At 39.7% G+C, this 27,199-nt stretch overlaps 1 protein-coding gene across 1 annotated transcript in view; it reads left to right on the top strand.

The window, feature by feature from the left end:
* The window catches only part of ctnna2 (catenin (cadherin-associated protein), alpha 2), a 219,696-nt gene that overhangs the window by 151,479 nt on the left and 41,018 nt on the right, over window positions 1–27,199 (top strand). The window contains exons 8-9 of the mRNA XM_037471182.2: window positions 5,495–5,575; window positions 12,915–13,067. Of these exons, the coding sequence (XP_037327079.1) occupies window positions 5,495–5,575; window positions 12,915–13,067 (234 nt within the window). The remainder of the gene's footprint in view (window positions 1–5,494; window positions 5,576–12,914; window positions 13,068–27,199) is intronic.

Below are 27,199 nucleotides of genomic sequence, written 5' to 3'. Positions count from 1 at the left end.
CAACGGTGGCCGCTGCAGCGCAGAGCGGAGCCGTCCGTGTTAAGTGGACTCCGATGCAGGGAAACTGTGCTGCGCTCACAGCGGGGTGCGGCAATGCAGACCAATTCAAATATCAAAGCGTGGTAGTTGAAGGGCACATTCGTGCATAATGTGATTGCACCTTTGCTGCTGTTTGTGCCGAGTAAGGTCTAAAAATGCTTGATGAACGCAACTCTTACGGTCGTCGGTGACTTTACTGCCAATCATGTGAGTATCGTTCTCATAACGTGTTGAGTCATAATTGTTGCAGTGCCTGTGGTATCTGAGGGCATTGAGGTTGAGGAAGGTCCTCATCCTTCTTCTTTATTCTGTCGAGGCCACGTCCCCCATGACGGATCAGTCAGTCAACTTCTGGCGGGTCACGAGGGGGGGGGGGGGATGAGGGGCTGGTCGATGACAGACAGCCATTCACTCTCACCTACAGTCAATTGTCACGAATTAGCCGTATTAGAGGATGTCTTTGCACCGTGCATACTCCAAACCCGCTTAAGTGGTGGGTGGGTTTGAACCCAGGACCTTCCTGCCACCGTGCCCATTTCATCTGAAAAAATATGATTTGAATCTGCAACTGAAATTTAGTTTGAAAATTGAATGTCACTATAAATAAGAATAAGTGAGAAATTAAAATTGATAATTCATCTAAAACATTGAACTTTTAGGTCAAAATTTGGTTGGTTAAGCAAGCATATGAAACAAAAAAAACTAATTGACATCTAGTCTTTCCACTCAGTAAAATATTCAACCAGCTGACTTGTGTCAACAAACACGCATTCCTTGTGTTCTTTGTTGCTGCTCTGGAAGAATCCTCTCCGCCACAGGCGGTTTTCAGAATCATCTAATCCAACTATCTGATAGCCACCGCTGCACCTCTTTAAATTTCACTTAATGAGAACGAGTCAAATTGGCCCATCTAGATGCCCATTATCTCCTGGTAACCTGACCAGAATCTCACCATTATTATCAACCGCCTCCCCAGGGCTCACACATGCACAAACACTTTCTCACCCTCTCGTTATCACTGACTTCCCCTCTAAACTGGCTGCAGACAATGTAACCACATTGGACAGTAATTGTACCTCTCCCTCCTGCCTAATTGAATTGACAAGGAACCGGAATTGATGTAATTTAACACATTGGTCTTGAAAGGCCTTCCCCCATGTTTTCTATTTTCCTTCCACTGATTGAAATGCCTCTTTGATGGATTTGGCATGTTATTGCCTATGAATTACCAGAATAATTTTTCTATTATTTCACTATTGCTATTTGCATTTTTGACATGGAGACATGGAGACATGGTTGAAAAGCGGAATTAATATGACATAATGTGTGAATACAGTCGAATTGTATTTTGCATGGCCTTTTTTGTTAAGTTCGTAGTTTGCTTTGTTGCTGGATACAAGATTTTAGAAATGTATTTACACAATGGTCTGAAATTGCAAGAACAACATGCCTGGATTAACAAATGTAAGAAAGAGAAAGTGATATAATATATATATATATATTATATATATATATATTACTATATTACTTAGGAATACTTAAAATATCAATCTACAAACACACGATACACCTCTTTATTCAACTCATTCAACAATTGAGAAACAACCGAGAGAAAGCGAGACTTGAAAATATCCAACTGAAAAACAGGGCAGTGTTCTACAGAAAAAGTATGCATAGATACAAAACTCAAAAATTCAGCCAGAATGAATGAATGAATGAATTCACCAAGAGACTGACAGCCCATCCGAGGGGCATCCATCCAAAGCCACTCCCCCAAAATGTAATTTATCCAATACTTTTAAATTAAGAGCAATGACATAATGGACAGACTTGTCCAGTACTTTTTTTTTCTCAGAGCATTTGATTTATCTATCACTGCCAGGACGTGAAGAGAATTGAAACAAATGACCTACTGCAGCTTTGAGTTTGAGCCCTAGCTCTTATTTTACATGTTAAATTAAAATGAAAAAACAAAAAAAACCGAAACGTACCGACACATCAGAGCATTTTAGTTAGCAGGCACCCCTTTTTATCCCATTCCATCATTACAGTATCAGAAATGCAGTACAGGAAATTGTACTGCAGTGCACCACTGAATCACACAACTTAGTTGGTGCAGGCTTGAGAGCGTGAGCACACTCTGGGCCCTTCAGCCGTTCCACAGTGTCCACCGGCCGTCTTCTGAGTGGGCCTGAACGACGCCGCTGCTACTGCCTCCATTACCCCAAGCCCTCTAGATGCTTCCTTTCAGGCGACCTCCTCTATCCTCCGCTCCCCAAGTGTGAATGAATGTGCACAACGGGGGGGGGAGGGGGGGTAGGAAATCATGGAAGGGAACAATTTGGAACGTTTCCTGCAAACAACACTTGAGGTACTTGTGGTTTAGCAGAAAGAGGAAAAAAACATAACAAACTAAGCAATCCTCGTTTCTGTTGGGCGGACGATGGAATCAGCAGACCACTGTGCTATCAGGGTTTTAGAGTATTTCTTGCACACACAGGGCACAGTTGGAATGGAGGAAAGTTAAATAGTCCCCCTGATAAACACCTTAGACACATAAACCTTCTTTTTTGTCACTCTCACACACACAGACACACACATACACGTGCATATTAAAGACCGGGGCTGAATATCAGCCTGACGCATTGGATAACCTATGATTCATTGTGGCCTTCCACGTATGGGGGATTCGTGCAAAGTGTTTTTAATTGAGTGTTGTATGTTTTGCAGATAACCCAACATGAGCATTACGTTATTCATTATGTGTTAAAGTAGTTTCACCTATCAAAGCAGAACAGTATTGTCAGTATAACGAAAGTGTATCCTTGGTAATATTATCTTCACTTCACTGGTTGTATCTGTTAAAAGCATTGCATCGATCTCAGAGGTCTAGTAGAAATAACGAGAAATACACTTTACAATGCTGCACTTTTTTCCATGTGCTAAATACAGGTGTTTTTATTTGTTTCCCTTCAGAATGACATCATTGTGTTATTTTAATCTCCTCAACACAGATTAAAGAGTTAAGAATTTTCAGAAATAAATCTGCAGGGATTTCAGGAATTCCAGTTTACTTATAAGTGTCAATGTCCATGTTATAACTACTACATCTATATATGTTTATTTGTTGAACCTTTTACTCTATAATGATTTATAGCTAACACATGCAACAAGCACTCCTATTTATTTTTTAAACATGCTACATTATCAAAATGACTTGACTAACTAAAGGACAGCGTGGTGAAGGTTATTCACAATCATGTGAACACTTGTGTCCTCAAAACAGTTCAAGTTAAGCCCCTTTTTAGTTTTGGCGGTGAGCATCTTTAATCCTACGTCCCTCTGGTGCTTTAATGACACATTAGGCTCGATAAGCAGCACAATGACTAATGTTGTTATGTCCTCTGCTTTAGCACTGAATGGCTTGTCCGTGCATGTGCCTGTATGGTTGTGTGGCAAATAATAAAGGGCAACTGAATGCAATCCTATTTTCTATCAGGACATGTTGTGTATATTTTAGAATACAACAAAAAATGTCATACAACCATGTGTACACAGTTTAGTTGCTGGGTTAGGGTCAGGTGGGTCTTTTCTTGGCTGAATATAGGACTGAATATAAAACATATTGTTGAAATCATAGCAATCATTTTTCTTCCTTTTCAGTTTGGTGCATTGCTCCACAACAAAATGCTGCATTGTGTGATTGCTATTGGAATAGGGGGTGACAAACTGTAGTGTGAGTGAGGAGACAAATATAACTCATTCCTACAAACATCTTTAGGAATGAAAACTTGTGCTATATGAGCGTCGGCCAAGGGCAAGCCTGCAATACATTAGCCAGTAAAGGAAATAATATCACTTTTTTCATGGCTACTAGCTCTTTTCATTGAGCAGTACTTTCACGTCACGATGTACCCACACAGTAACTTGGAATGTCACTCAAATGAAGAAACTGCTAAAAGATTGCCGTGGTTTCTCCTTAAGTTGGCATCTTTCCTCTCTTCTGTTCCCCCTTTCTGAGTAAAGTCTCATTTTACAACCTGATCGTGACCAGGGCATTGAAATTGACAATCAATATCAACCTCGGGGTGAGAAGGCAATGAGGTGGGAGTTTGATGGGATCTTGTTTAGTTCTTTGTGTCACATGGATACGAAGCACTCACTTCCGCTCAATTATCAAGAAGGCAGGACAATAGCGCAGCAGCAGAGAGATAAGCCACCACATTTTGTGTGTCATTAAACAGGACAACAACGAAACAGCCCCTCTACAAAAAGCCCTGTTTGTTGATGGTTCCTTGGTTCACTGCAAAGAGTTACTTTAGTCTTCAAACGTGTCACAATTATCAGTTTTAATATGCCTTTTGACTTCTAGTGTTAGGGTGATTTGACTTGTTTACTTCTTTCTACTTTAGTTAGATGAAGCAGTTTAATACAGCAAAAAACGGAACAAAAAAATTGATTTTAACATTTCACAATTATTCGTTTTTCCATAGAAATTAGTAAACACCTTGGATCACTAACCCCAGTCAAGAAGTTAGTTTGGATTTACCTCGGAAAGTCAGCCTACATTCATATGCATTACTCTCAGTATGGCACAGCGTCTGAGACACACCAGAGGGATCAGAGTACCAAATCATTTATCTGTGTCCTGGAGCCCAAATCGTTCGGTCCAAGACACTCACAGCCTCTTCCTAACCTTTAGTCCAAGCTGCAGTCCCAATTTAGATTTTAAAAGTGAAAATATATGAACTGTAGTACAAATCACACCGCTCTTCCCCCTTGTTTTCTTTTTGAGAAGAAAAACTAGGGCTTGTAAGTGTCAAACAGGGCACCAAGGTGGCACACTGCAAATTGAAGCCTATTTCACAGCCTGGTGTTTGAACGAACACAATTTGTATCGCGCCCGCGTAAAAGACAGCGGGATATCCTGCCCTAGTATTGGCGTGAGATGGGGTGCGTGGTAAAGGTGAGATGGGGAATCTGCAAAAGAGTGAAGCTTCAAGCTGCTCCTCTGTTTATTGCTCCCCCCCCCCAGTCAGGGGATAGGATCCAGCCGGTCACTGTGTGTGTGTGTGTGTGTGTGTGTGTGTGTGTGTGTGTGTGTGAGTCAGGTATGTGGTAGTCTGCCATCCTCGAGTCACCACTAGGAGTAGACAGTGACAGGAAGTGCTGCACACAGGGGGAACTAGCAGCAACTCCGTTGCTTGCTCCCTTGCCAGAGAGGCTAGTTGCTTGGTAACATAGCAAACTGTGAAGAGTCAAGTTGTCACTAACTTTGGTCTAATTGTGGAACACTTGTAATGTGCACTCATGTCCTGTGACTAAGTGTTTTCCCATCTTCACTTTGATCGGAAGATGTACTGAAATATGTGGTGCAGTGTTGAGACCGAGGTGAGATTAGAATTGCATGTGCTATAACTGTAATAACCGTGGTTTTTTTTGTCTCCTTTCCCAGACTGGCAGGAAAGAGAAAGGTGACCCGTTGAACTCCGCCATCGATAAGATGACCAAAAAGACCAGGGACCTGCGCAGACAGGTGGGTGCATGTTTCACGTCACATCTCAATCTCTTTTTGAAACTCTTTATCAACCCTCTTTGAAATGAAAAATCAATTTAATGGTTAGGTTATTGTCCGTCCCTCGACGCTGTATTTGACTCGAATCCAATTGTTTATACAGAATATGTTTGCATATATAAATGTGCTTTACTCTTGTGATCATACAATTCAATAGTATTTCAAGCTTATTTTTTATTTGTATGTATCTAGATAATGAGATCTCAGGACTCTCTGCCAAAAAGTGTCTGAGCAGGAAAATCTGGTGAAATTGCCTTTGTGTTCCAATGGTGATGGTGATAAATAAGTGATGGTTCCTTCTGTTATCTGCAACGTCAGAGCTCAATAGCATCAGTTATTCATTTTTCATTTTCACTGGCAACAAGTTTGATGTGGATGTCAATTGTTGGACCTTATATCCAATGTATTGATACATTGACACCAGTATACTATTAAAATTCCAAAACTCAATTTTTCATAACTTGAGTAAAATGGCAATATGCCGTGTCGACATATGTCGTGGTCCCTGTGTGCAGTTTCACTATCGAACAAACCTTTTCTGCCATACAGTGTTGATTTGATGGTTTTCTTTCGAGAGGCACTCGGGCAAAACTGACAAGGGCAACTACCTGCGCAGAGTTGCTGCAGTTGTATTCTCTCGACCTATTAAGACCCGGATGCGAGTGGATAGTGTGCGTCGGCGTCTCTTTGGGCGGTTGGTGGTGCTGCGTGGCAGGCTGGCAGGCTGCTACTCACTCTGACAGCATGTTCCATCGACTCAGTCTTTGGCTTGACAGGATGGGCGGTCTATTTGAGCTATGAGTTTAGGTGGGAGGGAAAGCTTGCTGCAGACACGCAGGCGTTAGCTAGAGTAATTATGAGTTTAGCAAGCCAGTGACGGCGTGGAGAGACACAAGACCTTCCTTGGGGGAGGAGCGCTATTGTGTGTTTCAGCGTTTCAGTCATCACTGGCTCCACGGTGGATCAAAAATGAGAAGAGACAAGCACAGATGACAGTGTTTGTGAAATGGGAGCAGGTAAAACCTAATAAGCCTTGTAACAATGTTTTTGTTTACAAGACATGCTTAGCTGTCTTTTATGCAGGCAAAATGCAGTACTTGATTGATTGTCAAGTATTGTCCATCCCCGTTGAGTTTTGGTTGCAAGGCAGAATAACCATGCATACATTTAAACATTTTATCAATTTTTTCACTGACATAACGAGTTTTTTTTTCCATTCAGACACAAGATAACTGTACCATATGCAAGCAGATGTTGAACAGAGATTAGTGACCCAAAATTACAATATTTCTATAGCTTCTTATTTGCATTTCATTAAAAGAGATCTTCATTTACCACTGAAGAGTACATCCAAAGCAATACCCCTTAAATACTATAATGTATCCGTTTATGGTGAGATGTATACAGTAGCAATTAAAACTCAAGTCCAAACCCCAGATCCCTTGAAGGCTTGTAGAAGCCTGTTTGTAGAAGCCAGGTGGCTTCTACAAACATTTACACTATCTAACTAAAAACTTATTTCTATGGAAATGTATGTAATAGCTTGTATGAATGAGTTTGAAAAGCTATACCGGAATAATGATTATCCCCAAAATTGTTGTGCAATAGATTTACGGAACAACTAAATATTTCAAAATAAAAACCTTGTGTTGAAAAATGAAGAAAGGGGTCCCTGGAGACAGAGACACACATTTTTTGTCAGAATAGTGTCAAAAGATATCTTGTTGTCTACTTTTCTCGAAACCAAAGCAACACATGCTAAACAAATAGCTGAGACTTGATGTGATCTCTAAAAGAGACATGCAGCCAGCGTGTGGTCTTGCCTCAGCTAAGCCAGGCTGCTCACACAAGTACTTTGACATTTCCTACTTGTTAACACAGGCGCCGAAAAAAAAAGGAAAAGCAAGGGGTGCCATGATGCATACACAGTGCTCAGGCAGGCCCGGGCATAAGTTAGTGCCCCTTAGTCCTCACCAGCCTCCCAGCAGCAGGTGAATCTCTGCTCTCCTGCTCTGCATCCTGTGTCTGCAACAATGGGGCTTCTCTCAAAATGACCCTCGGGTCCAAGATGTGATAATGATGACGGCAATCTACCCGCCATGAAGTGTAATTAGCATAATAACATTACGGGAGCACTCAGTAAAGCAAAGATCTCTGCATAATAACGCCTCTTTTATAGTATGATTGAATGACAACAACCTGAAATTGAATAAAGCCCCGTACAGACACCAGCGGCCTGTAGGCCGAGTTTCTGTGTCTGCACAATCGTCAAGTTTTGTAGAAAGCGGCTGCACCCACAGCGACATGTGCTCAATAAAATCACACAAATCTATAAAAGTCAACCAACTTTTAACCAATTATGTCGTCAATGCATGAAAGCAATCAGCGTGAGGTTCTTATTTTATAGCCTGCATGTAATCTCGCAAAAAACCAAGATAAAGTTGTCCACCCACTTTGCAGAGATTGAGTTGTACATTACAGAGGTGCGCGTGTGCTTGTCGTTAGATGTTAGCTGTCAGTCACTGTCATCTAACGCAACCAAAAAGAACACCTTGATATTGTGCTGCAGCAAAAAATACAAATACTAATACGGCACAATTCTGAACACGGTTCCTTGGCTTTAATTAGTATTCACACGGTAAGCGACCCTACAAAGTTGTCGTAGATGAGCCATGTGTTCTACCCTCTGTCCTCCTCGGTAATGAATGCATCTGTCAAGGGACGTCTCTGGGCTGTGTTTTGACTGACGGCTGATTGCAGGTTGCCAAAACTGCCTCACACGTTTTGTTCCTTCCTTTCTCTGCCTCCCTTTCTGTGACGGGATGTCGAAACCGTTTCCATTGCTGCCATTAGTTTGTTGATTAGTACAGCTGTTTTAAATTGTTGAGGGTTATCAAGTTAAGGAGGAACATCTGCCATAAAACCTATCAGCTGTAACTCTTTGATTAGAATAACAATTTAGTGTATTGGGAACCTTTAGATCTGTTAGAGCCATGTTATTGCATATATACATATATATATATACATATATTGTTATGCGCTGTTATTTGAGACTATATACTAAATTTAAGGCACGTTTAGTAAAGAATAAAGACAAAAGATAGAAAACTTCACATCAAACATCAAAATGTTAGAAATAGTTTGACTTATTAATAATGAAAATAAACCCACAAATCAGTATCACCAGCCATAAACTGTTTGGGGAGCTTAACTGTTTTGGTCCATTGTACTGCTCTCATCAGCAACCATCCGGGATGCAGAAGACAGCTGATTAGCTGCATACATTGAGTATACTATTTTCCTCAGTGAAGGTATAAGTGGAGCCAATGTTCGATTTACTTTCTCGGGTGGGCAGACATGACTCCAAATTAGAGCAAATGTTTCTCTGTATCTGCTCGTTGTCTAAATATATTTGTGTTTGCTAAGTACAAAAGATGCGTGTGGGTTTTGACAGCGTCAAATTCTGCTAAAGCTTCCCAAAAATCTTTTGATACACATCCAGACATAACTGACTCACAAACTCTGCATACATTCAAGTTCTTTTTAAAAAGGCGTCAGTCTGGGAAGGGGCCCAACTAAAAAGCTCGGCGCACATGGATAGATTCGGAAAAAAAGATTTTATTCAATGACTATTATTTTGTCATCAATTCTCTGCTGATTTTGGTTAATGTTCCATGATGCCACTACAGCAAACAGTACCACGTGTAAATCATTCATGAGTTTAGTAGGAGCATCCTTGGAATGTCTTTTAACACAGGCCGTGTCCCATGACAGAAAAAGAGGAAGGCTTGGTCATTCAGTCGGAATAAAGACGTCTTGGAGATTAAGAGTGTCTCATTGTTAAAACACTACACAGTGAATGCTCGTCAACACTCAGCTAATCCCTGGTTTATATCTTTCTGTCCTGGAGTAAACAAAGGGCTCTGCCTGAAAACCATTAACACAGATTTGGTTCTTACATTTTCTTACATGGGAATGTGATTATTGAAGCTGTAAAATATGTACTAAGGTTACTTACAATTGAGTGCTCAAAAAGTAAACATTTTAAATATTTTATTTTGCAGGGCAAAGTGTGTGTTGTCCTTAGACTGTTAATGATCAGGCAGTCCCTCTTTCCCCTCCCATTTTTACACAATTTTCCCAGTAATCATCTTCCCATGCTGCCTGATAGATATCATATATGAGAGCTATTACTTAGTTTCTGATTTGCCCAGGCTGTTTCCCCTCAGCCGTGACTTCAGCCGTTTATGCTGTGATTGCGCTTGACATTTTAATAAGAGACTTTCCTGTGCTGACCCAAGATACCCACCACCATGTGCTCTGAATCACAAGTGAAACACAACAGAAACTGAAATGCAACTGTTTACATTACGGAATCCAAACATTTTCATTTTTGTATTGATAGTTTACGGGAATTTACACTATCTAGGACTCTATTGGACTGTCAAAGAGTCAGGGCTCAATGCACGTGTGCTGTCATGATAATTGCAGTCATTTGAGCTAATAATTGTGTCATGCGGGGTCGGACGTTTTTTGTGACCAGGTAGGTGTCTAATCCCACAAAATGCGAGCATTTCCTGAAAAAGCAAATATGTCTAATTAATACTTATCTTATCTGTGAAGATCACACAGTCCTCCCACTCATTAGTGGCATTTTCTAGAGCTTCTTGTGAGCCTCTTCACCATCGTGTGGTATTCTCAGCTCTTAAAGTTAGCCATTACCCATCTTTGGACGGCATGAGTGGAACGGATAAGAACATGATGCAGGAATACGTGTACACGTCTTACCATTAATAAATTGGACCACATCTTCAATCACGCATTCATTTATTTGCTTGCAAATAAACTACTTCAAATCGGCTAAATAGTCAGGAGAATTTCAATCCCTCTTGCATAAGATTTAGGATCCAGTGTAACTTAACTAATGTCACTGTATGCAAAAACAATAAAATAGATAACAACCCTGAAGAAAATCTTTATTCTTTAATAATATTGTGCACGAAAGTTATATTTTGACTTTAGAATTCCTAAAAAATTCCTAAAAAAACTCCGATATCCATACGTAAATCCCCAAACCTGATGCTTTCACAGCTTGAGTCCATGTGGCACACCGTGAATATAGCTTCCTCACTAAATAACAATGAGCAGAGCTTTCACCATCTACTGGAATTCCAGGCCTATTTCCTTTAAGTGTAAGTGAAATGCTGAGGGAGCGTGAGAGAAAGACGGTGGAGCATGGAGGAAGCTGAGATCTGAAAGATTGAAGATGGATTTCTGTGGGAGTGTTGTGTGAACATTAGAATGCTGATGGTGCAGGAGGAGCTCTGACTTGGGAAATCATTCTTCTGCTTCATTTCTCTACTCAAACCAACCGTCAGAATCGGTTTCACTGTTGGGCATTCCTAAGTCTCCAGAGAACAGACACTCTTTTACACCCATCTTATGCATGATAAAAGCCCCTGTACGTGCCATCTTCTAGTCATTCCTCCTCAGGAACAGAAGCAATAGTTCCAAACTCAGTTTTTTTTTGTCATACTTAAAACTTCACACGGAAGCAAAAAGTGACAAGGACCCATTGAACACGGAGAAGATAATTGTATGACTGCCTTTCATATCCCAGTGATCTGCCTCACATCCTAACATGTTAAAATGTGACATCTGTCAACTGCATCTTTATCCTAAGAATGTATGATGTAGAAATAGTGTGACATTGTCTATTACTTGATTATGATGGTGGTTGCGATCCTCGACGTTGTAAATGTACGTGACCTGATACGATAAGCCTCCTATCGGCCTGTCATTCTATGCTCTTACTTTGTTTTCTTGTCTCTAGTCAACTATTTTTTTTTTGGGATCTGTAATACATAAAAATCTAATCCCTGGGGGCCTTGTGCTAATGATAACTTGTGCTAATGATAACTTACTGGAGTGCGAACATTTTTGAAGTAAACACAGTTAAAGGTCTGAAAATAACCCACCCAGATTATGTTTCCACCCATTGCAAAATGATAGTGTTTTCTGTCACACCCTTATCCAGTGCTGCAACACCACTAACATTGTGTGACCATAGTTCTTGTGCAATGATATATTATTGATCTCGTCTGATTCCCCACCCTTAACAACAGGTGACAGGATGGCGAGGTCGCACCATTGCACTCACGCAATGTCGGCTCTCTGCTGAGTGCAATAGATATGCAATAGATGCATTATTCACAATTCAAAAATGTCAAATTCAAACAACGTTTTGAGTCTTGCATTGAATCTGAGTACGTATGGCATCACATTGGTGATCCAGGGTTACAGTGTTTTGGATGAAGCAGTGCTTTCAGAGAGTGAGGGCTTCAGGTTGTTTACAGCGTTTGCAGACCTGTCATGTCCACTACACTGGCCAGATCTATTCTCTCTCCAGGAGCTATAGTGATGGATTATCTGCCCTTAGAGGGAACAGAATTCCCTACTCCACTACTCTGTGGACTGACAATTGAGTTTGTAATTGCTGCAGGTTGTTTGATTGTGATTGATTTTCATATGCTTTCTTTGTCTGTCACAGCTGTTAGCCTTCTATAGCATCCGTGTTTCTGAAAAAAAAATGTAATTCTGAGATATGTTTAGACTTTTTATTTCAAATCAATTTACACAATGGGCTATTAAAAATATAGTAAGTGTATGTAATCCTTTGTTTGATTAACATTAAACAGGTTTCAATCCCATCATTTAAATGGTTTGAGAAGTGATAATTGAACATTTATTTACACGGTTTGCCCAAAAGCACCATTTGAATCAATGCAATTTTGTTGTAGAGATAATTACAACACAATAATTGATACTGTAAGATCACAGACTGTATGTTATAGCATAGTAAATGGGTGGGGATGGCACACGAGAGGGATTGCACCTTTTGTTTGTGTAAGATAAAGGACTTGTTGTCTGCTTTCTATACTGTTCCCTCTGACATCTCATCAGATATCCCAGTGAGGGCCATTCAGGCCCATTTACTGTCTTTTAAAACAAATAGTCCCCTGGAAGTTTGGTTCAAAACCATTCCATAAAAAAAAGATAGAAGTCGCAAAATCTAGTAAAAAGGAACAGGACACCTTACAAGCAATTTACACTCCCGTCCTTTGAGAGTTGTGTGGCTTTTGTTCACTCTCCTGGTCTGTGTGCTTTCACCCCATTATGTCACTGCATCGCATTCATCTCAAAGCTAAATGATATGTAATCATTGCCAAATGTAATACAGTTACTTGGAATAACATGTATTGTGTGGTCTCTTCCCCATGTCTCTCCTTGTGTATTGTAGTTGAGAAAGGCAGTGATGGACCACATCTCAGACTCCTTCCTGGAGACCAACGTCCCTCTGTTGGTGCTTATTGAAGCGGCTAAAAGTGGAAATGAGAAGGAGGTCAAGGAGTACGCCCAGGTGTTCCGTGAACATGCCAACAAGCTGGTGGAGGTCAGTCATGAATTATACAAAGGGGCACATGCATATACCCACACACAACTATATATATATATGTATATGCATATGCATGCCAGATTACCATAATGGTGCCTTCTTATTTCAACCACAAGAGGATTTGTCTTAACTGAGCAAAGATGTAACAGAAACTGCTGTTAAAACTGTGCCCATTTATAGTGCACTATCAAAACAGCCTCACCATTTCAAACACACAAGAATGATCACACGCTCAACTTGTATGGACATTTGTGCTCTCACTTGTTAAATGCCACGGCTGTTCTCCTCCGACAGTGAGGGACAGCTTATTAAATGACTTGCAATAAGGTCACATTGCAAAACATCTTGCTCCTAACCATGCTTGTCTTTTTAATTGCTGGTGCGTTTGTGGTTGAAGTCACACTGCAAACCACAACTCGAAGCTTCCACCATCATTTACTTGGAGCGAATTTTACAAATGGAATTCTCTTTGTGCCGCTCTGATTGCAGACCTCAGCAACAGTAATGTTGCAGCTGCAAATGATCCATTCTACAGTCTTGAATTTTTAGAAAAATGTAACCATTTGTTGTTGGTCCTGTGATAGATTCTTGTGTCCTTCAGTGGGCATTTCCTTTTTTTGTTCTGGTGGCCCTTTAGAAAGCTCCACGTGCCTCCCTTTACATACTGACACTTAAAACAGGCCTGCTGCTTCCTTTGTCTATCAGCTGGAGAGTGAGTGATTTGTGTGCCCTTTTGGTCTGCCCAAGCTGTTTACTGATGAGGGAGGATTTGCTTGATGCTGCACTAAAACAAACTACAAACATAGGCCCATTCGGCCCATTAGGCCTATTAGGCCCAAGGACATGTTAGGTTGATACTTTCTATTATTCTCATAAAATTTAAGATGGGAGCTATTGTGTAACTTTACTGTACCGTGGATCAATTTTGTTTTGATATGAAAAGAATTGGCAACGGTTAGCGGTACAGAGTTGATCTTGCGCCCTGATTCCTGATACTCGCGCTTTAAAAGATAAACAATTGTGTCAAATAGCTGAACAAGCACCAAAGTGTCCAAATGAGGACCAAGTAACCTTAGTGGTTTTTTTTTATTAATATGAAGTCCCTTGTTTAAAGAGGGTTTAAAGGAGTATGAGATTATGAATTCAACAATACTTACTATGCTCTTTAAAAGGCCAATTTCTGTACTCAGACACTCAAACACCGTTGTACTCGAGCGAGTGGACTCTGTGGTTTTTGTAGAGCAACACATTAGTCCATCTTCCATCTTGTAGGGTTTCTGTAATTTGTTGCTTGAATAGCAACCGTTTCCTTAAGTATTGCTGGGTATGTAGCTTGCCAAAGGAGTGGCTTCAATGATGCATTCAGTGCGTTTAGGCATTAAGGGTCACTATAAATTGAAAAAGATGGCAAGAGTTAGTGGTTTTGCAAATGCGGTATTGAAGAAACACTAACTCACAAATTGGTAAAAGTTATCCCTTTATTTAAAGCTGGGAATCAACACAAGTGTAAAAAAATACTGGCTTGTTCTTTTAGTTGCATAATTCCTTCATTGAGCAACGCAGTTTGCTGACTGACAGTCAACGTCAAAACAAGAACCAAGCTGTCTCACATTAAGAAATTAAATTATTTAAACATAAAACGAATCCCCTCTGATTAGGGAGTCTGTTTTTAATGTGAGGTTTGCATGTCAAATGATGATTCACGCAAATACAGCAATGTTGTTGAGAGAAATCTTCTATTGAAGTTTACGTTGCAGACAGAAATTCCCTCTTGTCTTATTTCCAGCTCAATTTTGCATCTTTGACCTAAAAACACACGCAGAGAATGCAGTCCATTCCTCCTACTGACATTAAAGTTATGTTTTCTCAACACTCCGCCAGTATAATAAAAAAATACATATGTTACTATCTATATCATCCGTTGGGAAAATATTGAACTCAACCTATAATGAGGTACGATCAAGTTTTGCAACAATTTGTCTGGCTGAGCATACACATTACTGGTCCCAGTTAAGCCGAATAGCTAATCCACTGAAGGCTGTCCTATACACTGGGCAATATAATTGTCATTGCTGTCATCATCATTATTCGCGCCATCCCAGACACAGTCTTTCGGAAGCGCCACTATCACAATCCTTTAATGTATTGGGTTAATTAACATCACGATCAATGTCACCACAGTCATCTCCCTGCTGTCAGCGAGGAGCTGTCTTCATCCATCGGCCTGGAGTTTGGACATTAACAGCAATGTCAAAGTCACAAGTTGCCCCCTCATCATGTCTACTTACTTGTACTACAATGTTCCTCCATTTTGCCTCCACACTGCACGATATCTTCATTTTCACCACCATTGTTCTCCACTTACCTCAGTTCAGCTGAAAGCCCACCTCATTCTCATTACACCATTATGACATAGAACCATTATTAGGCTGGGAATATAAATTGGTTTAAAGACATTTAATGACTTTAGGAAATTCCGTGGAATTAACCTTTGATGATGTGATCCATGGCTCCCAAATGAGTGAGATATTTTCATTAGAATTGCTCATGTCTTGTTGTTTATCGATTTATTCAAACAATTGCTACATTACTATCTACTTTCTCATGCACTTCTTTAATGCAGTGCATATATATATATATATATATATATATATATATATAATATATATATATTTTACTGCACCTGTGATACCCATATGATTTGATTTCCCACGATCAGTATTTCTTTGGAATAATAATATCTGAATTCCATAGGAGGTTCAGATCATTTCAGCTTTGTATATTTGTAGAGGGAAATTACCAAAATGAATTACAGACAGGGAGAAAGGAAGAGCTAGTTATTCCTCAGTGTTTGAAAGGGTTGATGAACTTTAAACATCCTTGCTTTTTTTTATTAATGTAATATTTGTTCAATGGAAAATGTTCATTTTTTTGCATACACAAACTAGGCTACTTGTGAAAGAAAGTATCCGTAGTCTACAAACCATCGAGCATCGTAACACAAGCACATACAGATACGTGAGCGTGCGGATATGCTATCGTGGTCAAAAAGGTCAATATAACATTGTGCCGCCCGTACTACCCCTCCCCCATATCCATGTTTCTATATCTGTTATCTATTTATTGTGTGTAGTGACATTTATAAGTTTATATCTTGCACAGCTGAGCTCTCCATTAAATCCTTGGTGACCACAGTGACATGCCCATGTTGATTCCATAACAAGATAGTTAGAATAGTCAAGTCTTTATAAGTTACCATTGTTCCTTTTCATTGGAACTACAGCTATAATTAGCATGTGTCAGCAATTCTTGGACCTCCAGAGGACGTTACGCTCCATCACTATTCTAATGCTAGATTGAAGGTTTTACTCTGACCTTGGCTCCATCCTGAAGCATTGCGTCATGAAGGACACTTTCCCCTAATTTCTCCTTTAATGAGTTTAAACCACAACGTTTTCATCTGTAATCAGAGGTTTATATGTGTGTCCCAAATGCTGAAATGACAGCATAATCCACTGAGCTACAAGTACATCAATTAGTTACAGCCGATATTGTGTTTTGTTTTGTTTTCTGGTCATACAGCTTTCTCCATACGCAGCTATAATGAGCTGCGTTGTTCACTATATATCCATTCATTAGCTTTTTTCCACTTTGGATTTACAGCGTTGACCTTACTTTAAACATAAACGGAGTCAAGGGGATAGACATACCTTCAGTAATTATGTATAATCAATATGGAGTTGAATGTATCCTATACTGAATTGGCCTTCAGGGCTCAGCGACATGAGACTGACTGCTGCAGTAAATATTATTCTGGGGGCCACTGCATAAAGCACTTTACTGGACAGTTAACCGGGTTGGGGATGGATCACTGTTGGAACAGGTCTATTTGTGATGACCACAACCTTTAGACCAACATTAATTGTCTCTTTTCATACAGAGTTATTAGCCCCTCAGGAAATCTGCCTTTGGAAGATGTAGCAAGCGAGGTGCACAGAAAGATGCATCACTTCCCACCTAATCCACCATGGGTATGCCCTTTTGGTGTTATTTTTAGGTGTAAGACAGAAAGGGATGTTGATTTTCAATCAACGCCTCTCTCCAACATCATTTTGCAACGGTTAATCCTGCCAGTCTCAGCATGAGTGAAAATGCAAAATGTCTACGAGGTTTGCTTTAAAGTCCTTTGAGCAAAGCTGCAATTAAGCGTGTTTAAATATTTTGTAATTGTTTCAGTGCGTTTGGACCACTTTGGGCCTTTGTCATCATACTAGAGGAGTTGATGGTTGACACCATTGTTGCATTATCACTATTGCTGACCCCATGTGGTCGGTTGGTCAAATCTGCTCTTGTCCGAAAGGTCATTGGTCAGATTATTGGTTTTCACTTTGAGAAGCTAAAAAGCGCTACATAATGTTAATATGTTCATGAGCTGGAGGTACATATCTGTGTGTATTTGAGAGAGAGAATGAAATTGAGATAGAGTTCAAGTCGTATATAAGGGATTACTTGCTTTGATGTCTTTTTATCAAAAAACAACAATTTTCTACAATTATTTAGCTTTGATCTGTATTCAAGGAAGGAGAAAAACCTGAGCGCGCTGGACTGTCCTGCCTACTATTATCATGATAGAAAATTGCTGTTAGAACCAATTTCTTTCATTGGTCGACTACAGCCCCAAACAATGAGAGAAAGATTTTTTTGATGGGTCTTGAGTTTTCTTTCTTCTCTCGCTCTACCTCCTCATCCCTTTTTGGGCTTTTCCAATTATCAAAAATGTTTTGTGGACTCCCATCAGAGTTTCCTACACATATCAGTGCATGTCACAACAGAACTTATCAGTATATCCATTGTAATTAAGAGACTTCCTTTTGAATAGCTGTGGTACAGAGTGATAATCCTCTAGGGATCTTTGACGTATAGGGTGTCACAGTAAGCTAAGTAATATGAAAAAGTATATCACGACTTACTGGGGATTGAAACAAACTAGGCAAGAAAGTCCTTGGTCAACGGCTAAGGTCAAGGGAATGTAATATGCTGACAATAAATGTGATATCCCTGGAGACAAAGTGCCATTCAGATATCACTAGGGAGGTCTTAAGCTCCAGCAAGAAATCTGCCCAGTAAAGCGAAAATAGTATGGTTACATTAAAATGGATGAAATACAAAGACAATCATGTTTAATTTCTGAACTTCTAAGAGGCTGTCTGTAATTAACTGCAAAATAAAACCAAATGAATTGAACTAGTATTATTTGGAGACTTGTTTCATCAAGAGCCAAGTTATCATTTCACATCAGAAGTTTTCAAACCACGAGGAACACAGCAGAGTGGAAGGTGCTGAGCAGGGTGAAAAGAGCAAGTTGCATGCTGGTGTTGTAAATAAGACAGGAAGTTTCTCGCTGTGGCCCTCTGATTTGGCCCCCTCGCCAGCATGGTCAGCAGTGGAGACGGCTGTGACCCGCAGCTAGTGGAGGCAATTGAGGGAGCAACATTTTGATATTTGTGATATCAGGAGCATCGCAGCCTGAAACTACAGAAATGAAAACAAGCCTATCTAAAATGTTAGGAACATTATCTTCAGCTGACTCGTGACTTGCATCGGTGTGCATCTGTACAGCGGTAGGGCATAAAATGTGAGACGTAATCGTGAAAAATAATTCTTTCTCTGTACTTTTTGGCAGCTGCAAGCTGTGTTGTTGTTGTAACGCCGCGACAGACGACCGTCAAAATGCAAACGCCGGTGGCATGACTACAGTGCGCCTCTGGCACTAACACACATCCAAGTCAATGGCTTTAATGAATTCATCTGGAAGTCCCAGGGAGCAACTTAGTCTGTCTTTTCTCTGCCATGGGTTTTCACAGAGAGACTAACATTAGGCAGCCAACATGCTATCACTTGTCCCAGCTCAACCTGCATAACGTCAGCTGGAGTGTAACAGGAGCACAGAGAAATGGTTGCAAGATATGTTCTTTGTTTTTTGAAGACTACAAGAAGATATTTTAGATGCGTTCATTTATTTTCCAAGTGGAACTTTCTGCAGTGCCATTAGTTGCTTCAATGCCAATACATTGACCAAATGGGTTTTCTCAATAACGTGATACCATGTATCCCCCAACCATAGACTGTTTGCCCTCCTCCCCTCTGGGAGGCGCCACAGGGTCCTCCGATCCCAGACCAGCAGGTTCAGGAACAGCTTCTTTCCTGCCGCTGTCACCCTACTGAACTCTCCACAGACCCCCCCCCCCCCCCCCCACACACACACACACACACACACCTTTTATTGTCTCAGTACCTGTACTCTGTGCAGTGGCAATAAAGTTAAATCTAATCTGGGACAAAGCATTTCTTTCTTTTTTTTTACCATGAGTGCTTTGAGTGCCTTTTGAGTGTTATTATTTATTGTATTAATATTATTAATGTCAAAGTGCACCTGGCCCCTTCCTGCTTTTATGCTTTAAAGGTCATGAATATTCAGTGTAATTATAAATAATAGTACAATTGGTCCTCCTGTAGTTGCTGGATTAAAAGTTGTATTATTGTGTAAGTTGCTTTATTGGGTAGATCACCACATTGCATTCAAGGACCAGTTGTCCACCATTGAAATTAAATAGACACAAAACAAAATTAAAAACACTGTTAAACTGCATTCTTGAAAAAGTGATTGTATACATATACACTGACATTTGGCAATTTGTTTCTGTCGGCATCTTTGTTTATTCCCCCAGTGATTCAGGCTATGTGTCTCAGTAGGAATTGGTCATCAGCCCTTTCCAGAAGAATTACAGCTGTGCCCTAGGATGCAATCAACCAATCTTTTAACCTCACGCTGACATTTATAATTTTTGTGTTACATCCTTTCTGTCTCACGAAAAACTGCCCCCAATCGTCCCTCGCCTTTTAAGGGGATTCAACCCAAGAGGTTTTTTTTTATTTTTCGTTTTTCTCAGAGAACACATGCATTGGTGGCAACGTTTGTGTGACCCATTTTTTCCCAACCTTGCCCAAACAAATTGCCGTGGCGATAATCTTAGCTCCGAGACCAAAACGTCAGCATTCTGGCTAAGGGCTGGGTTAGCTGCTGTAGAGGTGCCTTTTGACAAGTAGCGGAGGAATTGCTGTCATGTTATTCAGATGTGACACTAAGTGGATTACGCAAGATTAAGTATGACAAAAGAGAAAGCAAAAGAGGAATAAGACTTGACACTGCACCATGCTTCTGTTAACATCGACTTCCTATGGTAATATGATATATAGCCCAGCATGAATCCTTAATTATGTCATGTGCCCATGGGGGCTTAGTCATATCCCGTTTGATGTCCCATAATGCCTTTTTCCCTCTGATTTATGTATCATCTTAATTTTTCCAGAATGTGAACAATACAGTGTTCCAACATGCAGGATGGTTAGACCAGTCCCGTTTCGACTCAAATGAAGAGACCCTTATCCCATTAGTCATTACATGATTAATGTTCAGTGTGCATTCTGAGGACAAATTAAATTCCCAAAAATCAGTAAAAAATGATTAGATGATGACCTTGTAGTAGATTTAATGTTGTGGAACAACATTATATAAAATTTGCACTATTATGTTTGACCTTTTGTGCATTCATCTATTGGGGAAAGACCTGCAGTCGATACCTCACAGCTCAGAAACACAGTTTTACTCTGACCTGATATATATCGTTGGGATAATAATTAAATGTGTGTGTGTGTGTGTGTGTGTGTGTGAGAGAGAGAAAGAGAGAATGTTCTTCTGTACACAATTTTGAAATTGACCTATTGGTTTTCCTTTTGTTCACCAATCAAATCAAAATAAAGCTCAGTAAGTTATTGATTCTATGAAGAGCTTATGCTGTATCTTTGAGCAACTCCACATTTCAGTATGTAACCTTCATAATTGATCTCATCTAATCTGCATTAATCCAAAGTAATATTGATGATAAGCCCTGGGAATGTGCTCTTCTTCGTATAGTTAGCATCCCATTTCCAGCGTAGCGGGGGAGCAGGAAATGCCCTCAAATGGAAGTCAATGTGAAGCATGCTGCCACTGGAGTTCCCCTTCATGCCAAAACCTTATATCATTGTATGTTAGGAAACTTCCATTAATGTCTGTCTTGATTTTATTCTCAGTGAAGGACGCAGACTGCATTAAAGCACTCTAGCCTTCTCGCCAGCACACAGTGTAGACACAAATTCATTCAGCTCATTACTGATTATATAACGTGTCTGTGGGTAGACTCTGAATGTTGCCTAAAAGTTATCTTCAGTTCTGGTGTTAAGAGATCGGGTAACAGGGTCATACACACGGATATTACGATAAGTAAGTTAGTGTCACTGAGTCACGCCAGTTAGTGAAGCACATATAACAGATGACGGTAGCTACGCATTCAACATTTTGTATTGTATCAATTGAAACTGCAGGTTGCAATAATGTGCTCAACCCGTAGGGATCAGGAAGAGTAAGAAGAAAATCAGTCTTGATATCGGTTTTCTATGGCCATCACCTGGGTATAATTTATGTTTTACGAGCCAGAATGAGAAAAATTTAGTCTTTTCATATTAAATGGATCAGCAGTAAACCTGGAATGCCTTGTACGCATAGAACAGGCCATTATTTTCCATTTTTTCTTATCTCTTTCATTGATGGAGGGACCTTGGCTAGCCATCTTTTGTCTATTAAAATTGATCATCCATAGCGCTACTGTAATGGATGGCGAGGAGAGCACATAGAAGCTTCTGGCAGCTTATTTCAAGAAAAAATGGAGTCTTTGTGCCCATTGATGGATACTTAAAAAACTATATATTACTCAAGGAATCAGGAATCAGGAACATGTATTGCCAAAGTATATCAGACATACAAGGAATTGACCTGGCGGTTGGTGCATAACATTGGACAATAAGACAAGAAAAATGACATAATTAACAAATTCACAATTTAAATCTAGTGGTATCAAATAATAGGATATAGAGTACTTTTTTTAAATAAAATACAGTGCACAGGTGAACAGACATACATAAAATACTGAGCAGGCCCTGCCCAAAGATAGATGAATTAAAACACCGGCTGACAAATTCAAATATTGTGGGTCATATTATATTTATTAAAAAAAAATGTTTTAGGAGTGATTTTGAAAATGATTTCCTTTTCAAATTGGAGCAGCCCTCCACAATATGCTCACCTAAATCCATACCATTAATTGTGTTTGATGAGAGTAGCGGCGTCCCTGGAAGCTTAGATTGACCGGGGTTATTGACTTCTCCCCCAGTTCCTCCCTCAACCCGTTCACCATCGGCGTTGCCAATTCACCAAACCAGGTGTGTAACTCTTTTCCTGTGGCTCATCAATTCAACAACCTATTTATGATGGGGTAGATTAAGCCGCGTCCCGCGGCCATTTCCCTTCACTAACAGCAGGTTAATAGCTTATCAGGAGTCTGCTTTCTCTTTTGAAACTGATCTTCCCGTTCTCGTGCCTACCCGTCCTTGTATAACTGTAGTGATGACATTGGGCTGTGAGTACGTCTGAACGCACATCAACAAAACAATTTGCCCATTTTGCCATAAAATACGTCCATAAAAAATGATGTTTTCAAATCTTGGATTAACATGATACCAGCTCACAGTCCTATAATATGTGGTTTAGGTGTAGGTGCAGAAGAAAGAGAGACCTCAGAGACTGGAGAGTCTGACATGAAGGAGTCAGTGTTCTGGCCTCATCATTACTGAGCTGTCCAGAGATGGCTGTTGGAGGTGCAGGATTATCAGAGCTTGGTGCAGCAATAACGAAGGACATCTCCCAGAAGGCACAAACTGGCCATAGGTGCCTTATAGACCAGGAAATTTGGTTCCAGCACACAGGTGAAACAGAGGAGGAGATTACTGCTTCCAGTAAGCGACAGCTGAGACTTTGATTTGTAGCTTATAATACTGCACAAGGTCAAACAAAAGCTTTTAATTTGGGAGTTTTGGGAGCCCTCAGGGGGAATTTAAGGTTTTCACTGTTTATATACCTTAAATGTAGTGTCTGTATATACAGATATATATAGTTAGTTTGACTAATCTCGCTGCTCAAAATACTTTCCCAGCTTTGGTAAATATTTTCCTGTCAAAAGACCTATCTTGCTCTGGCTTGGCATTGTTTCGATGTCATGTCCGGGTGGATCAGTGTGGGCAAAACTGCTGTTTTCAAGAACGAGCTCTTTGGTTTCATTATTCGTTTTTTCTGAAAAAGCAACAAAATGTATCAATTTTTCATTATTTCAATACATTCTTAAGCTTTCCTTGACCTTGTAGATTGAACTGTTATGTTTTGCCTCAGTGCCATTATTTAAAACTAGAACAATTTGCCTTGGCGATATGACTGCGGAAAAATGCACAGCTCAAATCCTACCGAGCTTCATTGCATACGCGGAAGTGAAACAAATCTCGAAGGAGCTGCTCCACAGCCCCGTCTCCTCTTCCCTGAGGTAGAAAGCCCTAGTTTGAGTGTTCACTTGCATCATCAAAGGCCCCCTCTGTCTCATGTAATATTAACATGTGCTAAATCAGTGGCAAACAGCAGCAGCGATGTTTACACAGCATTAGTACGGACTTGCAAAGCCACATAGAGAGGGTCTGTCTTTGTGCTCTGACAAGCATGGGAGGCAGTGAGGTCATAGTGTATATGGGTTAGCTCTGTTACAATATGGTAAATTTATGCATCTGTCTTAGAGAGCAACTTTGCAAAATATTATACAAATGGTATCAGATGTTTCCTCTATAGTACTCATTTATTATATTTTTAATTTTCTTAGTGTTAGTGTGTTCTAAGTGTCATCTGAGGAAACATGACATTTAAAGAAATACTACGATTCTTGCTGTAAGAACAACGGGCTAAAAATGATGACTGATCAGAACAGGCGTACATATTCATCTCTTTCATGTTATGCTTTTTGACACAGGCTTAAATTTAATAATCAGAAGTGCTTTCGTGGGGGCTCGAAAAGATTGTGTTTCATTTACTTTTTTTTCATCGACATACCTCTGAAGTATGTCCGTGTGGGAAAGAAGAGTGAAACAGAATGAAGGCTTCAATTGGAAAGAGTGAGAGAAAGAGGGAACATTTTTGGTGGTGCAGAGGAAAAGCCATCAATTAGCATTATGGAAAATAGATCATCTCTCCTAATTAGAGCCAGGACTTTTTACCAGAGTAGAAATGCTGAATAAGGCAATCCAGCAATGGTAGTTATCACCCGTTGCTGATTAATTAGGTGAGAGAAAAAAAAATGCATAGAACTTATTGTCAAATAAGCAATGAATTGACTATCTAGATTCATTTATTTAGGAATTTAATGGGAGAAATATGTTTCTATCAAAACGGCCCCTTGCAGCTGGCAAATTAATCCACATTTGACCCTATGTTAAAATCATCAACTTTACAGCATAAATAAATAAATAATCTGTAGCCAATTTTCCCAGGTGGGAATGTTTATGTTGGAAAACCTCACATTTTGTTCCAGAGTTTACTTTAGTAATAAGAAATGCTGTCCTAATCCCTTTCCTAATCGCCGTAGCAATTTGAGAATATTCCCTAACACGCGTTGGCATTTGTTCAATGATCATGATTCAATGGATTCGATGGGCAGAAAAGGATTTGTTTGTTGTCAAATTTGGAGTGACAGGTTTGCATAAGGGAGGGAATTTTGGCACCTGGAGTGAAGCTCAATTGAGGAGCACTCTATATAATTGGAACGTCCTTTTTAGATGATTATGATGGAATTACGACTTTTATAAAAAATTTAAAAAAAACAGGGGCAGGCAGGGGCGGGGTGTCATTATGGTAAAAAAGTTATAGCTGTTATAATTGAGGAAATATCCGAAGTAAAAGAGGATCCTGCAATAGCTAGTCTTCTAAAAGCTATGAAGTAACTTGTGCAGCAAATATTGAAAATCATACCATAAAAAATAAATATTGACATTGTAACTACACTAAACTACACTAAACAGACATCCTTTCATCTGCCACATTCCTCTCAAAATGCCACCTGCAACTAGCCCCAAACCTTGTTTTGGGGTTTTCAATCTTAAATTGAGGACCAAGTTCAATCATATTCTATTTTTGCCTACCAAATTCCTTCCCAAACTCCCAAAATCTGCTACTGCTGCCGTTTTTTTATCAAATGAAATAAACAAAGCAGAATAGTAAATCCAGCAATTCACAAAAAGGACATAAACCTAATTTAATTTCTTCTCTGACAAAATGCGGTCTTATCTTTCCCTCAGCACTTTTTGTCCTTCGTATATTTACTTTTTCTTTTCCATTTCCCAGTTTCTCCCAAGACTTTAAGACGGATGAGCTGTGGTTTGTTTAGCAAAGGTCACAGGTGAAGAGATAACCTGAATGAGGTGGAACTAAGAGTAAAAACAGCAGTGAAACTCGGGTCTAGACAGACTCCGAAAGCAGACAGAACAATGCCTCGTGCATATTCATGAGGCAGGAACTGCTCATCACACTATCTTTGATCCGATTCCGATCCGAGCATGCAAATGGTCACCTGGTCATTCTTTTCCCCCCCTGCTCGCTGCTCAGATCATGAGACCAGACCACCCAGAGATAGACACACGCCACTTGCTCTTCACCAGGATTGATGCTGTTCTTCATGATCTAATGTGCATTAATGAGAGTGCACACTATAATGTGATATATTGTTTTTTTGTGGGAGTAATGTGTGTTATTTTGGGTTCATTTGATCCATATGAATTCATTTGTCTGATCTCATTACATAACAGGCAGCCACGGGGAGAAGGGGGTGGGGGTCGTTGTGCACAGTTATTTAATTAGTAAATGTCCAGTAATTTAAGAGGAGCAATATGACATGTGAGTGGATACATCTGGGTGTCATGCAGCCATTTCACACAAATGTGATGTGCACTGTTGGTGTAATCTGCCATAAAACAATCTTAATTCATCCCACGCGCGCACACACACACACACACACACACACACACACACACACACACACATCGGTGCTCATCAGTGAAATAATCCACTTTTGTATGAATGGATTATTTTGCTTCGATGCTTGTTTTCACCAGTCTAGCATGTATACACATGATTGTGTGTGTAGGTGTGTGTGTCCGTGAGTGAGAGTTGTACAGTGTTGAATTTTACAGTGGCTGGTGTTGCATGTTGGAATAAACAGAATATTTCACATTTTTTACAGTAACCGTAACAGATTAACATTAATCTTTAGACCAATAGTTATATAATCTCTAGTGTCTGAGATATCGGGTGCATTTATGTAATGTGAAATACAGAATATTAAGAAATACTTCTTAATTAACTAGAATCAAGACTAATGTAACCTACAAAAATCATATGCATGCGTCTATAAATTAACCTCTATCGTCGTCAGCTGGCACGAACAGTGCAAAGAACCTTTGAATATAACGTGTTTTTCATCCCATAAATACTCTAAAGGCAAATTATGTAGCATAGCAAAACATTTTAATCCTTTCCTGTCTGCCCTCTAGAATGGCAGATTATGTGTCATTTTGCTCTTTGTTTGGTCAGTAATGAAATGCTGTGCTGGCCCCTGCTTTCTCTGTCACCATGGCAACAAACATCCCGTAGGTAATAAATCAAAAGAACACTCAATCAAGACAGAACCATCTAGGGACATGTTTGCCCCAAAATGATGCTGAAATAAGCAAGACGATGACCATAGTGAACCAGAGCTGTTTCACCTTTAAAAGATTATTTGTCATGAACAAAATAATAAAATATAAAACCTTTTATGGCTAAAACCTCCTAAAATACTTCAACTTTGCTTTTCATTCCATTATATCAACTTCATGTTTGGACCGTATAACTGCTGGGGAGCTTTTAGGTAAAGGAAAAAGTTAAATACATAAAAGTACACTAACAACTCAATGTACATGAATACAAATGCCTTCAGCAACTGTTTATAACATAATTTTGATTTGCATCTAACAAGTTTGTTAGTTAGTTTATTGTTCATATTTTGGGGCAGTTTCTTACTTTAATGTAGAAGGACCAGACAAGGCAATCGCATCCTAAACATGGAGAACAGTGTTCCAAATCATTTTATTTCAAAATGTGACAAGCTTAGGAGGCCATCTTTGAA

The sequence above is a fragment of the Pungitius pungitius genome, chromosome 9 (assembly GCF_949316345.1).
Source record: "Pungitius pungitius chromosome 9, fPunPun2.1, whole genome shotgun sequence".
Lineage (NCBI taxonomy): Eukaryota > Metazoa > Chordata > Actinopteri > Perciformes > Gasterosteidae > Pungitius > Pungitius pungitius.
The sequence above is the reverse complement of the archived record's forward strand: the minus strand, read 5'-3'. Positions and strand labels throughout refer to the sequence as shown.